This window comes from Muntiacus reevesi, chromosome X, assembly GCF_963930625.1.
Source record: "Muntiacus reevesi chromosome X, mMunRee1.1, whole genome shotgun sequence".
Lineage (NCBI taxonomy): Eukaryota > Metazoa > Chordata > Mammalia > Artiodactyla > Cervidae > Muntiacus > Muntiacus reevesi.
Window position 1 is genome coordinate 52946091 of NC_089271.1, and position 20705 is coordinate 52966795.

Here is a 20705-nt window from a genome sequence, read left to right on the forward strand (position 1 = left end):
CTAATTTTGTCGATTTGATTCTCCTCTCTTTTTTTCTTGATGAATCTGGCTAAAGGTTTGTCAATTTTGTTTATCTTCTCAGAGAACCAGCTTTTAGTTTTATTAATCTTTACTATTGTTTCTTTTATTTCTTTTTTGATTTATTTCTGATCATATCTTTATGATTTCTTTCCAATAATTTTTGGGTTTTGTTGTTCTTTTTCAAGTTGTTTTAGGTGTAACGTTAGGTTGTCTATTTGATACTTTTCTTGTTTCTTGAGGTAGGATTGTATTGCTATAAAATTCCCTCTTAGAACTGCTTTTGCTGCATCCCACAGGTTTTGAGTTGTCATGTTTTCATTGTCATTTGTTTCTAGGAAATTTTTTTATTTCCCTTTTGATTTCTTCAGTTACCTGTTGGTTATTTAGAAATGTGTTGTTTAGTCTCCATATGTTTTTGTTTCTTACAGTTTTTTTCTTGTAATTGATATCTAGTCTCATAGCATTGTGGTCAGAGAAGATGCTTGATATGATTTCAGTTTTCTTAAATTTACTGAGGTTTAATTTGTGACCCAAGATGTGGTCTATTTTGGAGAATGTTCCATGTGCCCTTGAGAAGAAGGTGTATTCTTCTGCATTTGAATGAAATGTCCTGAAGATATCAATGAGATCCATCTCATCTAATGTATCATTTAAGACTTGTGTTTCTTTATTAACTTTCTGTTTTGATGATCTGTCCATTGGTGTGAGTGGGGTGTTAAAGTCTCCCACTATTATTGTGTTATTGTCAATTTCTCCTTTCATGTCTGTTACTGTTTGTCTTATGTACTGAGGTGCTTCTATGTTGGGTGCACAGATATTTACAATTGTTTTGTCTTCCTCTTGGATTGGTCCCTTGATCATTATGTTGTGTCGTTCCTTATCTCTTGTAATAGTCTTTATTTTAAGGTCTATTTTGTCTGATATGTGGATTGCTACTCCAGCTTTCTTTTGCTTCCCATTTGCATGGAATATATTTATTCATCCTCTCACTTTCAGTCTATATATGTCTTTAGGTCTGAAGTGGGTTTCTTGTAGACAACATATATATAGGTCTTATTTTTGTACCCATTCAGCCAGTCTGTGTCTTTTGGTTGGAGCATTTAATCCATTTACATTTAAAGTAATTATTGATATATATGATCCTATTGCCATTTTCTTAATTGTTTGGGGTTAATTTTATAGACCTTTTTACTTCTCTTGCATCTTTTGACTATTTAAGTCCCTTTAACATTTGTTGTAAAGCTGGTTTGGTGGTATTGAATTCTCTTAACTTTTGCTTGTCTGAAAATCTTTTTATTTCTCCATCAATTTTGAATGAGATCCTTGACAGGTACAGTAATCTTAGTTGTAGATTTTTCCCTTTCAGTACTTTAAATATATCCTGCCATTCCCTTCTGGCCTGCAGAGCTTCTGCTGAAAAATCAGGTGTTAAGCATATGGGGTTTCCCTTGTATGTTGCTTGTTGCTTCTCCCTTGCTGCTTTTAATATTCTTTCTTTGTGTTTAGTCTTTGTTAGTTTGATTAGTATGTGTCTTGGTGTGTTCTCCTTGGGTTTATCCTGTACAGGACTCTTCGTGCCTCTTGGACTTGATTGACTATTTCCTTTTCCATGTTGGGGAAATTTTCAACTATAATCTTTTCAAAAATTATCTCATGCCCTTTCTTTTTCTCTTCTTCTTCTGGGACCCCTATGAATTCAAATGTTGGTGCAGTCTCAGAGGTCTCTGAGACTGCCCTCAGTTCTTTTCATTCTTTTAACCTTATTCTGCTCATCAGAAGTTATTTCCACCATTTTATCTTCCAGCTCACTGATTCGTTCTTCTGCTTCAGATATTCTGCTATTGATTCCTTCTAGAATATTTTTAATTTCAGTAATTGTGTTGCTTGTCTCTGTATGTTTATTCCTTAATTCTTCTAAATCTTTGTTAATTGATTTTTGCATTTTCTCCATTTTGTTTCCAAGATTTTTAATCATCTTTACTGTCATTATTCTGAATTCTTTTTCAGGTGGTTTGCCTATTTCCTCTTCATTTATTTGGACTTCTGTGTTTCTAGTTTGTTCCTTCATTTGTGTAGTATTTCTCTGCCTTTCCATTATTTTTTAACTTAACTGTGTTTGAGGTCTGCTTTTCCCAGGCTTTAAGGAAAGTTGAATTCTTTCCTTGAAGAAGGTGGAATTCTTTCTTCCTTTTGGTTTCTGCCCTCCTAAGGTTGGTCCAGTGTAAGCTTCATATAGTGGGAGATTTGTGCTGAGTTTTTGTTTGTTTGTTTGTTTTTCCTCTGATGGGCAAGATTGAGTGAGGTGATAATCCTGTCTGCTGATGATTTGGTTTGTATTTTTGTTTTGTTTGTTGTTTAGATGAGGGTGCTACCCTGCACAGGGTGCTACTGGTGGTAGGTTGATACTGGGTCTTGTATTCAAGTGGTTTCCTTTGTGTGAGTTCTCACTATTTGATACTCCCTAGGGTTAGTTCTCTGGTAGTCTATGTTCTTGGAGTCTCATGGCTTGATCTCCGGTCAGGAATGAAGATTCTACAAGTGGTTTGTTATGGCATTAAGTGAGATTAAAACAAATATCCAGAAACCAAAATATCCAGAAAAACAAATATTCAAAAACCAAAGATGAACCTCAGACAAGTGGCAGTTACAAAATCAGGCAAATAATAATTAAAATAATGGAATATACAGATATACATATACACCCATGAGCAAACTCAAAACAGTCCAATAAAAATAAAGTACAGTAGATTGACCATCTATCAAAGGAAATCACAAATTATATTTACCAGTTAAAAACAAAGGTAACTAAAGCACGAACTAGAAAACAAAACTAAAGCAAGGTGACAAGTGGGGAATAAAGCAATGAAAAGAAAACTAGCAAATATGTTGAGAGGAAAGGAAAGAAAGAAAAGTAAGAAAGAATAGATATGCAAGGTTAAATAGAGGTAGATGAAGAAGATTTACATACATTAAAGATTAACTGTAAGGGGAAAAGAGCAGTAGGAAAGGCAAATAAAGGAATAAATGTAGAAAAAATATAATAGGTTTAAAAAATTAAAATTATAAAAAAGAAAAGAAAAAACAGAAAAAGAAAAAAGGAAAAAAAAAAAAAAAGGAAAACTCCACAGAACTGCAAAAGCCCAACATAGAGACAGAGGTTTATAACAATAACAATAAGTGTGACTGAATATACACATATACATATGCACCCATAAGCAAAATCAAAACAGTCCAACAAAAATAAAGTATAATAGATTGACTCGGTGAACAAAGGAAACCAAAAATTATATCTCTCAGAACAAAACTAACTAAAGCACAAACTGAAAAACAGTTTCCACAAACTGGAAAACAAAAGCAAGGTGCTAATTGGGGAATAAAGCAATGAAAATTAAATAGAGGTAGATAAAGACGATTTATAAACATTAAAGATTAAGTGCAAGGGGAAAAGACCAGTAGGAAAAGCAAACAAAGGAATAAATGTAGAAAAAATAATAGGTTTAAAAAATTAAAAATTAAAACTAAAAAAAGAGAGGAAAAAAAGTAAAACTCCACAGAACTGCAAAAGCCCAGCATAGAGGTAGAGGTTTATAACAACAACAAAAAAATGTGACTGAGAAAAAGAAAGCTCAAAAGCTTAATTGTATTTCTTAGTGCCAATAAAATTGACAAGTAAACAACGGGGGTGGGGGGAGAAAAAAAGAAGAACATCCAAAAGAATCTACAGAACAAGTCAAAAAATAAGAATAATATATATTTTTCTTGAGTCACTGCTGTCAGAGTCCTTTCCTTCGCTGGGAGTCCACCTCACCTCCCTAGGATGTCCTCCAACACTGTGCTGATCTCTGAACCTGCTGTGGGGGCAGCTCAGGTTCTAATCTGGTCTTACTCCTGGGTGTTCTTGCCTTCAATGTCCACAGCTATCAGAACTAGTGCCTTTTCTTTTGTGGGAGCTCTCAGTGTCCTTTTGTATATTCTGTAGGCCCAGAGTCTGCCTAGTTGATCCTGTGGATTTAATCTGAAGCTTGTACAGCTGGTGGGAAGGTTTTGGGCCTTCTTCCTTAGTCACACTGCCCCTGGGTTTCAATTGTGGTTTTATTTCCACCTCTATACGTGGGTCATCCACTGGGGTTTGCTCCTGAGGCTGCCCTGGAGGACTTACGTTTGCCCCTGTGAGGGCCAGGTGTGGAGGTGGTGCAGCTGCCTGGGTCACAGGGGTTCTGGCAGCACCAGGTACTCATGGGGGTTAGTGGCCAGGGCATCAGGAAATACAGTGCTCTAGAAGGGTATGGCAACCAGTATTGGCCAATACGCTCCAGTATTCTTGCTTGGAGAACCCCCCTCCCTGATAAAGAAACCTGGCAGGCCACAGTCTACAGCATTGCAGAGTCAGACACGACTGAAGTGACCCTGTGCGCATAGATGCAAGACTTATTTTGCCTGCGGCAGCTCTGCCCCAGTGAGAGTTGAGTGTAAAGGTGGTGCAGCTGCTTGGCTTGCAGGGACCCTGCTGGCACTAAGTGTGCAGGGACACAGACTGCCTCCTCTGCAGTCTGTTGTGGCCCTAACAGAGTCTTTTTTCCAGCCTCGGGTAGCTGACAATCAGAAGGCCGCTTTGGCAAGTCTTTCTCCGTAGCTCCACCTGTTTGGGCACTTAGAGGGCTCCCTTGCCTGGGGTCCTTCTCTGTTGTTCAGCATGTCAGGCACATAGAGTGGCCCCCCTGGCTGGGGTCCTACTCTGTAGTTCATTGCTCAGGCATTTGCTGGGCCAGTCTCCCTGTCGTTCAGTTGCCAATGCTGTGTTGTGTGGAGTAAGAGGCTGTGGTGATGGCTGCATCCCCTACATGTGATTCAGCAGTATCACCTTGCTTCCATGGCTGCCTGGCTTTCCTCCACTGGCATTTCCCACCACAGTCTCCTCCCTCACATCCCCTTGATCCGTCTCTCTGCAGTCAATAGCAGCCCTCACCCTGGGATTGCTCCATAATACCTAAACTCCAGCTCCCAGCCACTGCACCTTCCAGGGGACCAGTGTTTCTGTCTGGGGTATGTATGGCTGTGGCAAGGACTGTCTGATTCTCATTCCATTTAGGCTGCCACAGATCAGCTGTTTCAGCCTTAAATGTTTCTCCTCTGACTTAGACAATTGCCCCATGTGGGGATCGGACCTCTCCTTCAGTTCCCCTACCCACAAAGGGCAGGTCCAGTCCTACTAACACTCCTGTTTTTCCCCCTAGTTCCTTCGTCCTACCGAGTTTTGTGTGGGTCTATATATTCTTTTCCACTGGTCAGGTACTCCTGTCTGCTCTCAGCTGGTGTTCTGCATGCACTTCTGTCTGAAGGTGTATTCTTGATGTATCCAGAGAGAGAGATGTAGTCCATGTCCACCCATTCCTTCACCATCTTGTTCTCCCATTCCTACCTTTCTTAATGCCTTTGTCCGTTAATTTTTGTGTGCCCTATAGCCCTGTTTTGGTGACTCCTTGGCCTTGCTTTTCTTTTTCTCAGACTTTATATTTTTCTCGATGCACAGGGCCAGCACCATCAGCGTTCCCTGGGACCTCATTAGGAAATCTAATGGTCAGGTCCCACCTCAGACTTAAAGGAATCAAAAGTTGGGGTGGGGTCAGGTAGGGGGTCTAGCAGTCTGTGTTTTAATGAACCCTCCAGGGGATTTTGATGCACTATGAACTTGGAGAATTGGTTTAAATAACTTTAATAGAGATTTCTGTGTTCCACAGGATGATTTTTAAGAGTAAAAGTTTCCTTATGCGTAAACTGCCCATTTAGTCTCCTTTGATTTTTTTTAAAACTTAATAGATCTTTTTTTAAAGTGGTTTCAGGTTTACAGAAAAATTGAGCAGAAAGTACAGAGTTCACATATACTTCCCCTACCTCAGTTTCCTGTTACTGATATCTTGCAGTTAATATAGTACACTTGTTATACTTGATGGGCCAATATTGATACATTATTATTAACTAAAGTCCAGAATTTCCCTGATAATTTCCCTGATAGCTCAGTTGGTAAAGAATCTGCCTGCAGTGCAGGAGACCTGGGTTTGATCCCTGGGTGGGGAAGATCCCTTGGAGAAGGAAAAGGCTACCCACTCCAGTATTCTGGCCTGGAGAATTCCATGGACTATACAGTCCATGAGGACTGTATAGTCCATGGGGTCACAAAGAGTCAGACACGACTAAACGACTTTCACTTTTCACAAAGTCCAGAGTTTACCTTAGGGGGTTCCCTTTTTGTGTTTCATATTCCATGGGTTTGAACCAATGTACCATGGCATGTATCCACAATTAGGGTGTCATACAGAATATCTTCACTGCCCTAAAAATCCTCTGTGCTCCGCGTGTTCATTACTCCCTCTTCCCACACCCCTGACAGCCACTGGTCATTTTACTGTCTCCACAGTTTTACCTTCCAGAATGTCATATAGTTGGAATCATATAATGTGTAGCCTTGTACAAATGTCTTCTTATACTTCTTTTAGAATGCCTCTATATCTTTTGGTGACTTGATAGCTCATTTATTTTTTTCACTGAATAATATCCCATTTTAAAGTTAATAATATTCCATTTTCCCATTACTATGGTTTGTCTATCCTTTCACCTACTGAAGAACATCTTGGTTTTTCCCGGTTTTGTAAATTGTGTGTAAAGCTGCTATAAGCATCTGTGTGCAGGTTTTGGTATGGATGTAAAATTTCAAATCATTTGGGTAAACACCAAGGTGCATGATTGCTGAATTGTATAATAAAGAGTATGTTTAGTTTTGTAAGAAATGGTCAAAAGATCTTCCAAAGTGAGTGTGCTATTTTGCATTCCCACCAACAATGAAGGAGAGTTTCTGTTGCAAAAAGTTATATTTTACTACATACGACTTAATTCATTTTGTATCCTTCCATGGTCAGAAATAACTTTGTTTATCCACCACATCTGGGATGAATATAATATTCTGTGTTCTGTTTAAAATCAACTCTAAAAGTTTTCACTTGTAACTTATTGCAGTGTGGTATATGTTATAATTGTATATTGTTTTCCATTTTGATATCTAGCAATCCAACTGTTTACTAAAAAGTGATTGAATCTTTTATTTGCTTTTGCTTGCCTTGCGTTGCTTCTGATTTATCAATTGTTAAGTTTTAGAAACAGAATATTGGTAGAATCTCTATTCTTAATCCAGTGCTGTAAGGTTTTGGTGATTGTTTCTTTGTACAAGATTAAACGCTGATGGGTTGTTTGCTATATTTACTTTTAAGAAAATATATATACTAGTAACCATGCCTACTTATTCTTCCAGGTGAAGTTCACTATCAATCTTTCAAGTTATCTAAAGAATGCCATGGGGACTCTAGATTAGTATATAGTTGTAATACAATTCAGAATTCAAATTAGTGTCTGTCTCATTCTTACTGTATTTAAACTTTCTATCTAAGAACATGATGCATGTCGATTTATGTCATTCTTTTTTCCCTCATACTTGGATTTTATAAATTTTAAGGTAATATATTTTGTTTCAAGATTATGTCTCTGTCATAAATAGATTTCAGTAGTAAAGAATCTGCCTGTGATGCAGAAGATGCACGAGGCCTGGGGTTCAGTCCCTGGGTAGGGAAGATCCCCTGGAAGAGGGTGTGGCTACCCACTCCAGTATTCCTACCTAGAGAATCCCATGGACAGAGAAGCCTGGCGGGCTACAGTCCATAGGGTCGCAAAGAGTCGGACACAACAGAAGCGAGTGAGCATGCAGCACATTGTGTTTCAAGATTATGTTTCTATCATGAATTAATTATTGTATTTTCTAGTTCTGTGATAGTTCATGGGAATGCGGTTGTTTTGTTTACCTTATAATTTCTGCATTCTTTTCAGAATTGTTACTTTTAGTTATTCTATATTAGCTAATATTCTTAGAGTTGTATAGATTTCCATTCATGCAATCCAAACATCAAAATTGGATATGTATTCCTTTCCTATATACATTCCTCACTTTTTTCCTCTTAAAGTTTTATTTTATCATGTTAAATATACTAGGTAGCAGGAGGCATCATTGTCTTCCTGTATTAAGGGGAATGAGATTTTGCTTCTTGGTTTTAATTTAAATATTCTGTATCATGTTAAGAAACAAATTTTCCTCCTGGGATATTTTTTTAAAATATTTCAATCTTGAATAGATACAATTTTTAAAAAATACATTCTTGACATCTGTTGAGATGATTATGGCCTTTTAAAAATCTATTAATCTGATAAATGATGTTGATAGATTCCTTGTGGTATCAATCTTGTGTACTTAGAATAAACTCTCCTTATTTATGGTAGGCAAACTTTTCAGTGTAATGCTATATTCAGTTTCTTAAAGTTTATTTGGTGCTTTATGCATATATTCCAAAGTGAGAGTGACCTATACATTTTCACTGGTGTCTCAAGGACAGTGGCAGGCTCTTGTCCTTGAACTTCAGGGTGCTTCTCTAGCTATCTTGTTTGTCACTCTCTTGAAAGTCTTCCTCTAACAGGGTTCTATGGTATTTGAAGAATCTCTGTGGTAATTCCCTGGTGGTTCAGTGGTTGCTGCTGCTGCTGCTAAGTCACTTCAGTCGTGTCCGACTCTGTGTGACCCCATAGATGGCAGCCCACCAGGCTCCCCCATCCCTGGGATTCTCCAGGCAAGAATACTGGAGTGGGTTGCCATTTTCAGTGGTTCGGTTCGGTTCAGTCACTCAGTCGTGTCCAACTCTTTGCGACCCCATGCATTGCAGCACGCCAGACCTCCCTGTCCATCACCAACTCCCGGAGTTTACTCAAACTCATGCCCATCGAGTCAGTGATGCCATCCAGCCATCTCATCCTCTGTCGTCCCCTTCTCCTGCCCCCAATCCCTCCTAGCATCAGGGTCTTTTCCAGTGAGTCAGCTCTTGGCATGAGGTGGTCAAAGTACTGGAGTTTCAGCTTCAGCATCAGTCCTTCCAATGAACACCCAGGACTGATCTCCTTCAGGATGGACTGGTTGGATCTCCTTGCAGTCCAAGGGACTCTCAAGAGTCTTCTCCAACACCATAGTTCAAAAGCATCAATTTTTCGGTGCTCAGCTTTCTTCACAGTCCAACTCTCACATCCATACATGACCATTGGAAAAACCATAGCCTTGACCAGACGGACCTTTGTTGGCAAAGTAATATATCTGCTTTTTAATATGCTATCTAGGTTGGTCATAACTTTCCTTCCAAGGAGTAAGTGTCTTTTAATTTCATGGCTGCAGTCACCATCTACAGTGATTTTGGAGCCCAAAAAAATAAAGTCTGACACTGTTTCCACTGTCTCCCCATCTATTTCCCATGAGGTGATGGGACCAGATGCCATGATCTTAGTTTTCTGAATGTTGAGCTTTAAGCCAACTTTTTCACTCTCCTCTTTCACTTTCATCAAGAGGCTTTTTAGTTTCAGTGGTTAGGACTCTGCAGTTTCACTGCAGGGGGCGCAGCTTCCATCCCTGGTTGGGGAACTAAGATCCCAAGTGTCGTGGGGGTGGTATTAGTTGCTCAGTCGTGTCCGACTCTTGCGACCACAGACTGTAGCCCGCCAGGCTCCTCTGTCCATGGGTTTCTCCAGGCAAGAATACTGGAGTGGGTTGCCATTTCCTTTTCCAGAGGATCTTCCTGACCCAGGGATTGAACCCAGGTCTCCTGCATTGCAGACAGATTCTTTCCTGTCTGAGCTACAGGGAAGTCTAAGCCTTATGGCACAGCCAGGGGAAAAAAAAAAACAAAAACAGAGTCTTTGAGAAATGCTAACAGAAGGTAGTATGTTACTATTTCAATTTTAATTTCTCAAGTTTTTAAAGCCCCTTTAATAAATTATCTACTTACCAATATCTTATGCCCTTTCTTCTTTTGGGATTCAGTTGCAATAATTTGAACAATCTCTTTATATATCAAAGCTATTTGTCCTTTGGGAAAGTATTTTTAGGAAGTACTAGTTTGTTATTTACTTCACTTCCACTTCCTTCATCTATCAGCATGGTCTCATCAGACTGTTTTGTCCTCTTCTTCCTTCTTAGCAATCGTGAGTGTTGCCCAAGTATGGTTTATCCATTCTGTGTCTTTTCTTTCCTTTAACAATTCTCAAAGAGTGGTTTGAGCTTCCTGAGCCCAAGAGGTCTACAAAGGGGTAGCCTGTCAAAACTATTTTCATATTAATATTAAGACCCTCTTTCCCCTTTTCATTCTCATCTTCTCAAGAATGTTCAGTGGAGTTTTCTAGAGGTTGTATCACAGGTTCCCATGTCATTGCTGTGATGGCAAATCAAATATGTGCCCTCTTCAGACAAACATTAAAAATATTTATGGAGGATTTCCCTGGTGGTCCAGTGGCTAAGACTCCATGTTCCCAATTCAGGGGGCCCAGATTTGATCCCTGGTCAGATAACTAGATCCCACATGCTACAACTAAAATATCCTGCATGTTACAACTAAGACCTGGTGCAGCCAAATAAATAAAGCATACTAAAAAAAGAGGTTTGTGGGAATTCCTTGGTGGTCCAGTGGTTAGGACATTGTGGTTCCACACAGGGGGCCTGGTCAGGGAACTAAGATCCTGCAAGCCATGTGGTGCAACCAACAATATAAAAAACAATAAATTTGTAAATTAAAAATTAAAAGGATTTGCAAAATGCCTCTCACTAAGTTTTTTTTTTTTAAATATAGTCTTTGTCCCCCAAAGTTAATGTTAACAAATAATGGGATGAGTTTGTTATATTTAAATACATTAATAAATGTTTATTTTAAATATTTCTGGGTTTGATTTCTAATTCAGTAAATATCTATAGATATTAATAGAATCCTTATAAATAAAAGTTCTTTAGGTCCCTCAATAATTTTGAACATTAAGGGAATCCTGAGACCAAAAGATTTGAGGACTGCTGTTTTTGTACTGCCTGTGCTGAGTCCTGTCTTTTCTCCTAGCACCTACTCATCTATGAGGATGACTCCCACATGAAGACCACACTGTGAGAAGAAGCACTATTATTTCCTCCTGGGATTTTTACTTGAAATTTTGACATGTAAAGAAGGTGCCTTGGGTTAAGGATTGGCACAAACCTCTGAAATAAGGCACTTCAACTAATATAATGCTAGGAAATATCTGTGCTTCTTGTTTAATCAAGTTTAGACAACAACTGTTTACTCCCTCATATGATATTCATATGCTTCCTCTATCATCCTCTATTTTTTATTTATATAATAGTTTTCTATTGTTTACTTTTTGACCTTGACAATGTACTTAAGTCTCTACTGTCCTCTTAACACTTGAAAATAATTCTTGACTTTCTAATACAGTGATATTTTTATTCTTACTTTTTTCTTTCCTACACTACCTTTATGTCCTTCTTTCATCTGCCACTTTAACTCTGACATTCTCTCCTGTAAATGCTACCCATTGTTCTAAATTATAGACTAACTGTAAAAGCTGAAAATAAATAGATGTCAACAAAATCAACAAAAAAGAAATAAGGCACCTCAGAAACTACTATCCAAGATTTGCATTTCATTTCTGCCTCTCAAAATAAAGTAACTAAAGCAGGAATTGAAATATAAACTAGATTATTTACTGAGTTCTGTCTTTGAGTCAAGCACTTAGTGACAAAGATTTAAGTCACTTTGTCCTCAAGTAGTTCAAAATATAGTAGGCAGAAAAGGGGTGATTTTATGTGTGTGCTAGTTCTTAACCACCTTCAAGGTTATTCTTAGGGATGAATTAATGTTCTTTCTATTAATGATAAGACAGTACTTGTGCTGTGCTTAGTTGCTTATTCATGCCCAACTCTTTGGGACTTCATGGACTGTAGCCCACCAGGCTCCTTTGTCCAGGGGGATTCTCCAGGCAAGAATACTAGAGTGGGTTGTCATTCCCTCCTCCAGAGGATCTTCCCAACCCAGGGATCAAATCCAGGTCTCCCACATTGCAGGAGGATTCTTTACCGTCTGAGCCACCAGGGAAGGCCAAGAATACTGGAGTGGGTAGCCTATCCCTTCTCCAGGGGATCTTTCTGACCCAGGAATCAAGCCAGGGTCTCCTGCATTGCAGGTGGATTCTTTACCAGCTGAGCTATCAGGGAAGCCCCAAGACAATACTTATACCTTGGCAAATAGTATAGTACTCCATTTAAACTCTTTGTTCCTCTTGTATCCTCCCTTTCCCACATTTGTGGTACCTGGCATATATTACTTACACAGAATGCCACGTGCAGGTAAACAGTTTTTGTTCTTGAGCAAAAATAAGAAATAGAACATTTCATTGTTTCTTCATGCTTGTTAGCATTGGAGTATGTGGTATATTTTATATTTTTATTTGAAGGGTCATATGTAGCATACTACTCATTGGTTTATATACTTGTTTTGCCAAATGGGCTAGTTGAGATGGAAATATTAATTTATTCATACCAACGTGTGTCACTGTCATTAGTTAAACAAGATGCTAGTACACCAGAATGTCGTACCACCTCACATGAGTCACAATGGCCATCATTAAAAAGTCTACAAGCAATAAACACTAGAGAGGTTGTGGAGCAAAGGGAACCCTGCTATACTTGTTGGTGGAAAAGCAAACTGGTGCAGCCACTATGGAGAACAGTATGGAGGGAGGTTCCTTAGAAAACTAAAAATAGAATTACCATGTGATCCAGCAATCCCTGGAATATACCTGGTCAATACTATAATTCAGAAAGATATGTATGCACCCCCATATTCATAGCAGCACTGTTCACAATAGCCAAAACATGGAAAGAACCTAAATGTCCATCAACACATGAATGGATAAAGAAGATGTTGTGTGTGTGTGTGTGTGTGTATAATGGAATACTACAGTCATAGAATGAAATAATGCCATTTGCAGAAACATGAATGCAACTAGACATTATTATACTAAGTGAAGTAAGTCAGAAAGAGGCAAATACCATATAATATCATTTATACGTGGAATCTAAAATATGACACAATGAACCTATATGCAAAACAGAAACAAACTCATAGACGTAGAGAATGGACTTGTGTATGCCAAGGGGGATGGGGGGAGGGAGAGGAATGGACTAGGAGTTTGGGGTTGGTAGATGCAAACTATTAGATTTAGAATGGATAAACAGCAAGGCCCTACTGTATAACATGGGAACTATCCTCAGTGTCCTAGAATAAACCATAATGGAAAAGAATATTTAAAAAGAATGTGAATATGTGTATAACCAAATCACTTTGCTATACAGCAGAGTGGCACAACATGGTACATCAACTATATTTAAAGTTTTTAAAAAATATGCTGTTAATAGTATGCCATACCACCAATTAGCACCATCTCCCCCCATCCCTACCTGCCTCTTTCAGTGCAACTGTTGGGAATATTTTCTCTTCCTCCTTTCCCTTATGCCTTCCTCCTCCATCCCAAATCACATTGAAACTGGAAGTAGCAAACTGCCTTCCTAGTTCTTTCATCCTCTCTTTTCCAGTCCACTGTTGCCACCACACTTAACTTCTTAAAATTGTTTTTTTCATATTGCTCCTCAAAAACTATGGAGACTCCATTTTGGCTTCCCAGGCACTTCATGATCTATCTCCATCCATTTGCTCACAGACAGTTACCCTGCCCTTTGTTGTTGTTGTTGTTGTTTAGTTGCTAAGTCATCTCTGACTCTTTTGCGACCCCATGGACTGTAGCCTGCCAGGCTCCTCTCCATGGGATTTCCCAGGCAAGAATACTGGAATGGGTTGCCATTTCCTTCTCCAGGGGATTTTCCCGACCCAGGGGTTAAACCTGTGTCTCCTGCATTGCAGGTGGATTCTCTACCAGCTGAGCCACAAGGGAAGCCCAAGAATACTGGAGTGGGTAGCCTATCCCTTCTCCAGGGGAATCGAACTGGGGTCTCCTGCATTGTGGGCGGATTCTTTACCAACTGAGCTGTTACTCCCCGACTAGATCGTAAATTCCTTGAGAGCAGTGACAGGGTAACAAATGCTTTTTGTATCCTTAATCCTCTTCCCTCATAGTTGAAGGCATAGATTTATTGAGTGTTGGCTACATAAATATGTTGATTAGCTAATACCCTTCCTCCCCAACTAGAATCCTCCTCAATAAGTGTTTATTGAATACCTTCTCAGGAACAACACTAGAGTTGTTGAGACAACAGAAGTGGGAAGGACATGGTGTAGTCACAAGACTCAAGTGGAAGAGATTATGCAATCAGCATAGATGTCTGAACAAAGGTGGCTTTGAGGGAAAAGCCTGTTTGAGCTGGCCCTAGATAGACTGAAGGGGATTTCACCAGGCTGAAAAGAGGATGGCGGCTGGATGGGATTTCAGCTAGAATATCTGGACCTGATGAGCAAAGGCATGGAGATGTAGAAGTACAAGGCTTATGTGGAGTATAACAAATCTGTGGCAAGAGATAAGTCTGTCTGAGAAGATGGGATCTAGCTTTGATAAGGCTCTGAATGCCATGCTAAAAAAAAAAATGTAAACCTGACCCAGAGGCAAAAGAACCAGCTTATGATTTTAAGCAAGAAGGTGACAAAAGGCCCTGAAAATGTCAGCTATGTAATGCAGATATCAACCAAACAACACTTTTCCTTGTTTACCCTCCCCTATAGCCCTCCATTGTGTGACAAGCCCTATAGTAATCCGTTAGTTGGGATAATAAAACAAATCCCCTTTGTTCCTGGTCTACCCTAAATTCTGGCTGACCTCATGCATGTGACCATCTAGAGATTTGATTTATTCCAGATGTGCCATTCTCTGGACTGCATCTCATAGTGAAGCTCAAAAGTATTATGGAGAGAGCAATAGACTTGGAGTTCAAGTAAATGCAGGATCAAATCTCAACTGTAGGAACTTTACATTTCCTCAGTATTCTGCTGCCTTAACTTTTCTTATGGAACTGTTTTATATCTGCAAAATAAAAACCATAGACTACCATAATGTATTATCCACAGGCAAGATACCACTTTTGAGTTTTACTGATTATGGTTATTTTCTCTGTTGAACCCCCAGTCTGTTGCATTTGTTTTGCTTGACCTGCTTGCTTCTTATAATTTTCTTTTGTTAATAACTTTATTTCTATATGCTTATTAAGGAAGCACTTTATAATCCAAACACTGAGCCAGATAACTGCTGCAGGAAATGTTTGAAATGAGGCAGCTCAATTTAGCCAGATTGTTCTGTGTCAGTGGGTTACAGGAAGGAGTTTGTAAGGCCCCTATGGGGAAATGGAAAAGTTTTCCAGCTTCTCCTTTGTTGAGTCTTCATCGTGTAGTGTCATTATTTTGTTTTAATGAATTCCCAGAACAATAGGTACACCCTCTAAAAATATGACTACAGGACATATTCCAAAGCCAAATATAAATTATTTTTGGACTCCTCATACTTTTTCTTATGATTTGTGTGGCTAATGTAGAATTGCTGGAACTGTGTATTTTAAATCATTTCCTGGATGAAACATGTAACCAGTGAAGAGAGAGGGAAAGGATTCTGCATCGTTTTGCAATTTTTTTTGCCTACTTTTCAGTGCTAGTCACTGGAATTCATGGGTGTTGGATGAATTTAAACAGAAAGAAAATTTCTCGAGTTCTCATCAGCTAAAATGGTGCTCATTTTCTTTTAAGATTTCTAGAAACCTGGAATACCTACTGTTAACATTGAGGGCTTTTATAGGTTTGTTGAACATAGTAAATCCCAGAGTTAGACAAATATTAAGTGTAGATATTGACTCTGATGCCATCTACATTTAAAAGGGAAAGTTGATTTGAGGGGTGAGGGCAGGGAACATGCCTTGTTTGGAGGTTATTATTTGTATTTAGGTTAAGGTTATTTCTGCTTGTTTCTGATCTTCATCCTGTTGGGTTTGAAACAGCAAAAGAAGTGTATGAGGAGTTCTTGGGAATTTAGTTTCTGGAGCTTAAGATAGAGATGAGAGCTAGAGATAGTAGGTTTCCTTAAAGGATAAGGATACTCAGAGTAAAGCACGGAAATCTGTTATCTCAGTCAGATCCAGAGCAAAGTATAGAAACTGTTTTTTCTTAAATAAAGAGTAAAGACAGTTCTTCCTGAATGACAGGAGGGAAGACTGAGAGATTCAGTTTCCTATGTGTCCTTGGTGTTGTTGTTGTTCAGTTGCTAAGTTGTGTTCAACTCTTGGCAACCCCATGGATGGCAGCATGCCAGGCTCCTCTATCCTATATTATCTCCCAGAGTTTGCTCAAATTCATGTCCATTGAGTTGGTGATGCCATCCAGCCATCTCATCTACTGCTAATCTCTTCTCCCTTCTGCCTTGTCTTTCCCAGCATCAGGGTCTTTTCCAGTGAGTCAGTTCTTCGCATCAGGTGGACAAAGTATTGGAGCTTCAGCATCAGTCCTTCCAGTGAATATTTAGGGTTGATTTCCTTTAGGATTAACTGGTTTGATCTCTTTACTGTCCAAGGGACTCTCAAGAGTCTTCTCCAGCACCGTAATTCGAAAGCATCAATTCTTGGACGCTCAGCTTTCTTTATGGTCCAGCTCTCACATCCATACATGACTACTGGAAAAACCATAGCTTTGACTAGACGGACCTTTATCAGCAAAGTGATGTCTCTGCTTTTTAATATGCTGTCTAGGTTTGTCATACATAGCTTTTCTTCCAAGGAGCAAGTGTCTTTTAATTTCATGGCTGCAGCCACCATCTGCACTGATTTTGGAGCCCAAGAAAATAAAAAATCTGTCACTGCTTCCACTTTTTCTCCGTCTATTTTCCATGAAGTGATGGAACCAGAAGCCATGATCTTAGTTTTTTGAGTGTTGAGTTTCAAGCCAGCTTTTCCCCTCTCCTCTTTGACCCTCATCAAGAGGCTCTTTAGTTCCTCTTTACTTTCTGCCATTAGAGTGGTATAATCTCCATATCTGAGGTTGTTGATATTTATCCTGGTAATCTGGATTCCAGCTTGTGATTCATCCAGTTTGGCATTTTGCATGATGTACTCTGCATATAAGTTAAATAAGCAGGATGACAATATACAGCCTTGACGTACTCCTTTCCCAGTTTTGAACCAGTCTGCTTTTCTATGTTCAGTTCTAACTATTGCTTCTTGACCTGCATACAGGTTTCTCAGGAGACAGGTAAGGTGGACTGGTATTCCCATCTCTTTAAGAATTTTCCCAAAAAAAAAAAAAAAAAAAAAGAAAGAAAAAAAAAAGGCGGGGCAGGGGTAGGGGTGGGAAAAAATAAAAAGAATTTTCCCCAGTTTGTTGTGATCCACCCGGTCAAAGGCTTTAGCGTAGTAAATGAAGCAGAAGTAGATGTTTTTCTGGAATTCCCTTGCTTTTTCTCTCATCCAGCAGATGTTGGCAGTTTGATCTCTGGTTTCTCTGCCTTTTCTAAATCCAGCTTGTACATCTTGAAGTTCTTGGTTCATGTAATACTGAAGCCTTGCTTGAAAGATTTTGAGGATAACCTTGCTTGCATATGAGAAGAGTACAATTGCACTGTAATTTGAACATTCTTTGGCATTTCCTTTCTTTGAGATTGGAATGAAAACTGACCTTTTCCAGTTCTGTAGCCACTGCTGAGTTTTCCAAATTTGCTAGCATATTCAGTGCAGCACTTTTTATAGCATCATCTTCTAGGATTTGAAAATAGTTCAGCTGAAATTCCATCACCTTTACTAGTTTTGTTTGTAGTGATGCTTCCTAAGGCCTACTTGACTTCAAACTCCAGGATGTCTGGCTCTAGGTGAATGACCACACCATCATGGTTATCTGGATCATTAAGACCTTTTTGGTACAATTTTTCTGTGTATTCTTGCCACCTCTTCTTAATTTCTTCTGCTTCTGTTAAGTCCTTACTGTTTTTGTCCTTTATTGTGCCTTTTTGGAACTACATTGCCTTCTTGCATTTCTTTCTCTTTGAGTAGGTTTTAGTCACTACCTCCTGTACAATGTTACAAACCTTTGTCCATAGTTCCTCTAGTACTCTATCAGATCTAATCCCTTGAGTCTATTCATCACCTCCACTGTATAATCCTAAGGGATTTGATTTAGGTCATATCTGAATGACCTAACGTTTTCCCTACTTTCTTCAATTTGAGCCTGAATTTTGCAATAAGGAGCTCATGATCTGAGCCACAGTCAGCCCCAGGTCTTGTTTTTGCTGACTGTATAGAGGTTCTCCATCTTTGACTGCAAAGAATATAATCAATCTGATTTTGGTATTGTCCATCTGGTGATGTCCATGTGGAGAATTGTCTCTTGTGTTACGTGGTAAGGGTAGCAGTGCACTATATCTGGAGGGTAACTGAATATGTTAAGTAGTTTGCATGTCTATATTATTTAAATAATACATAAAATAAGACATATGAATAAATGGTCACCCAAAAGGTGAAGACTACCTAAAGGTCTAGCAACTGATAAATGCATCAATAAAATGTGGTATATCCATACAATAGATATTATTTAGTCCTGAAAAGAAATGTAGACTGATACATATTACAGCATGGTTGAGCCTTGAAAAAAATATGAGAAGTGAAAGAAGCCAGACACAAAGGGCTACATACTATATGGTTACATTTATATGAATTATCCAGAATTAGCAAATCCACAGAGAGAAAGAAAATAGAGGTTATAAGGAACTGGGGTAAGAGGGAGATGGGAAGTTACATTTACTGCATAGTGAGTTTCTGTGTGAGATGATGAAAAATTTCTGGAAATGAAGAGTGATGATGATTGCGTGTCATTGCAAATCTGCTGATTGCTATTGAATTGTCAGTTTAAAGTGGTTTAAGTGGTAAATTTTGTTATGTGTATTTACCACAATAAAAAAAGAATAAGTGGTAAGGGGTTTGGAACTCATTGTAATAAACCTCCTGTTTTTCTTTTTGCGCAGGAGCCATGGATCACAGAGGCTTTCACCAGGGGAGTTTTAATAGCTTCCAAAGTAGCTCCAGTGATGAAGACTTGATGGACATACCGGGGACAGCCATGGATTTCTCCATGAGAGATGATGTTCCTCCTTTAGATGGAGAAATAGAAGGTATATTATTACTCCTGATGATAATTTATCTTTATCAAAATTATTTCTAATGTATATACAATAATATTAATTTATCTACTGGTACCCAATCCTGTGAGTTTTAACATGTGCTTAGATTACTTGTAACCCCTCCCACCAACAGGATATAGAATAGTTAAACACTTCCAAAGAATTCCTTCTTATTACCCTTTGCACTCAGACCTCCCCTACGCCCAGCCCCTGGTAACCACTGATTTGTTCTCTGGCCCATAGTTTTTCCTTTTCGAGAATGTCATATACATGGAGTCAAATAGTATGTCAGCTTTTTATTTTGCATTTTTGACTGTGCTGCGCCTTCGTTGCCGCATGTAGGCTTTCTCTAGTTGAGGCAAGTGGGGGCCGCTCTTCGTTGTGGTACATGGGCTTCTCATTTTGGTGGTTTCTCTTGTGGCACACGGGCCCTAGAGCACGTAGGCTTCAGTAGTTGCAACTCTCGGTCTCTAGAGTGCAAGCTCAGAAGTTGCTCCGCAGCTTGTGGGATCTTCCTGGACCAGGGATCAAACCCGTGTCTCCTGCATTTGCAGACAGATTCTTAACCACTGGACCACCAAGGAAGACCAGTATGTCCACTTTTGAGACTGACTTCATTTACTCAGCTTAATGCTTTGGAGATTCACCCAAGTTGTTGATTCCTTGCTGAATAGTATACCCCAGAGTGAAATCACTGAATAGTGTGATAAATGTGTGCTGAACTTTATAAGAAGCTGCTGAACCATTTTTCAGAGTGGCTGTACCATTTTGCATCTGAGCTAGCCACCTTTGGTAGGTAGTTCCACTTGTCCTGCATTCTCCACAGCTCTTGGTATTTTCAGTAATTTTTATTTTAACCATTCTAACAGCTATATAGTGTTATCTCATGATGGTTTAATTTCATTTTCCTAATGGCTTATGATTTTGAACATCATTTCATGTGTGTATTTGCCAAATTTATATCCTCTTTGATGAAATGTCTGTTCAAATCCTTTCCCCCTTTTATAATTATTTTTTTTATTATCTGGAATATGTTTATGAAGGAGAATTCCTCTTATGTATTGTTTGGTTATCCAGTAATGTCATTCTTTTCATTGGCTACATACAATTTCATGGGATAGCTATAGCATAGTTTATTTAACTGGCTTCTATTGATGCACATTTCAGTTGTTTACAATATTTTCCTATTTGTGTGTGTATGTGTGTGTGGGGGGTATGTATCTTTTAAGTGTATGAGAGCATTTTTGTAGCATGACTGTGTAAGAGTGTGTATTTCCCCACCACCTTACTGGTGCTTAATATTATAATTATTTTTTCATCTTTACAATATGATGAAGTAAATATATCTCCATTATTTTAATTTTCACTTTTTTAAATTAATGAACTTGAGCATATTTTCATGTTTATTAACCATTTAAATTTCTTTTTCTGGGGAATTCCCTGGTGGTCCAGTGGTTCAGACTTTACTTTCTCAATGCCAGGAGCCTGGGTTCAGTCCCTGGTTGAGGAACTAAGATCCCACAAGCCCCATGACATGGCCAAAAAAAATTCTTTTTCCGAGTTTCCTGTTCATATGATGTTCCTGTTTTTCTAATGGGCGATCTTATTTTTTTATAAGAGCCCTTTATAGCTCAGTT

The 20705-nt window shown here is 38.8% G+C and overlaps 1 protein-coding gene across 1 annotated transcript in view; it reads left to right on the forward strand.

Annotated features, from left to right (window-relative positions):
• The window catches only part of CLCN5 (chloride voltage-gated channel 5), a 191891-nt gene that overhangs the window by 125173 nt on the left and 46013 nt on the right, over positions 1–20705 (forward strand). Inside the window, exon 3 of the mRNA XM_065914958.1 lies at positions 18913–19059. Within this exon, the coding sequence (XP_065771030.1) occupies positions 18913–19059 (147 nt within the window). The remainder of the gene's footprint in view (positions 1–18912; positions 19060–20705) is intronic.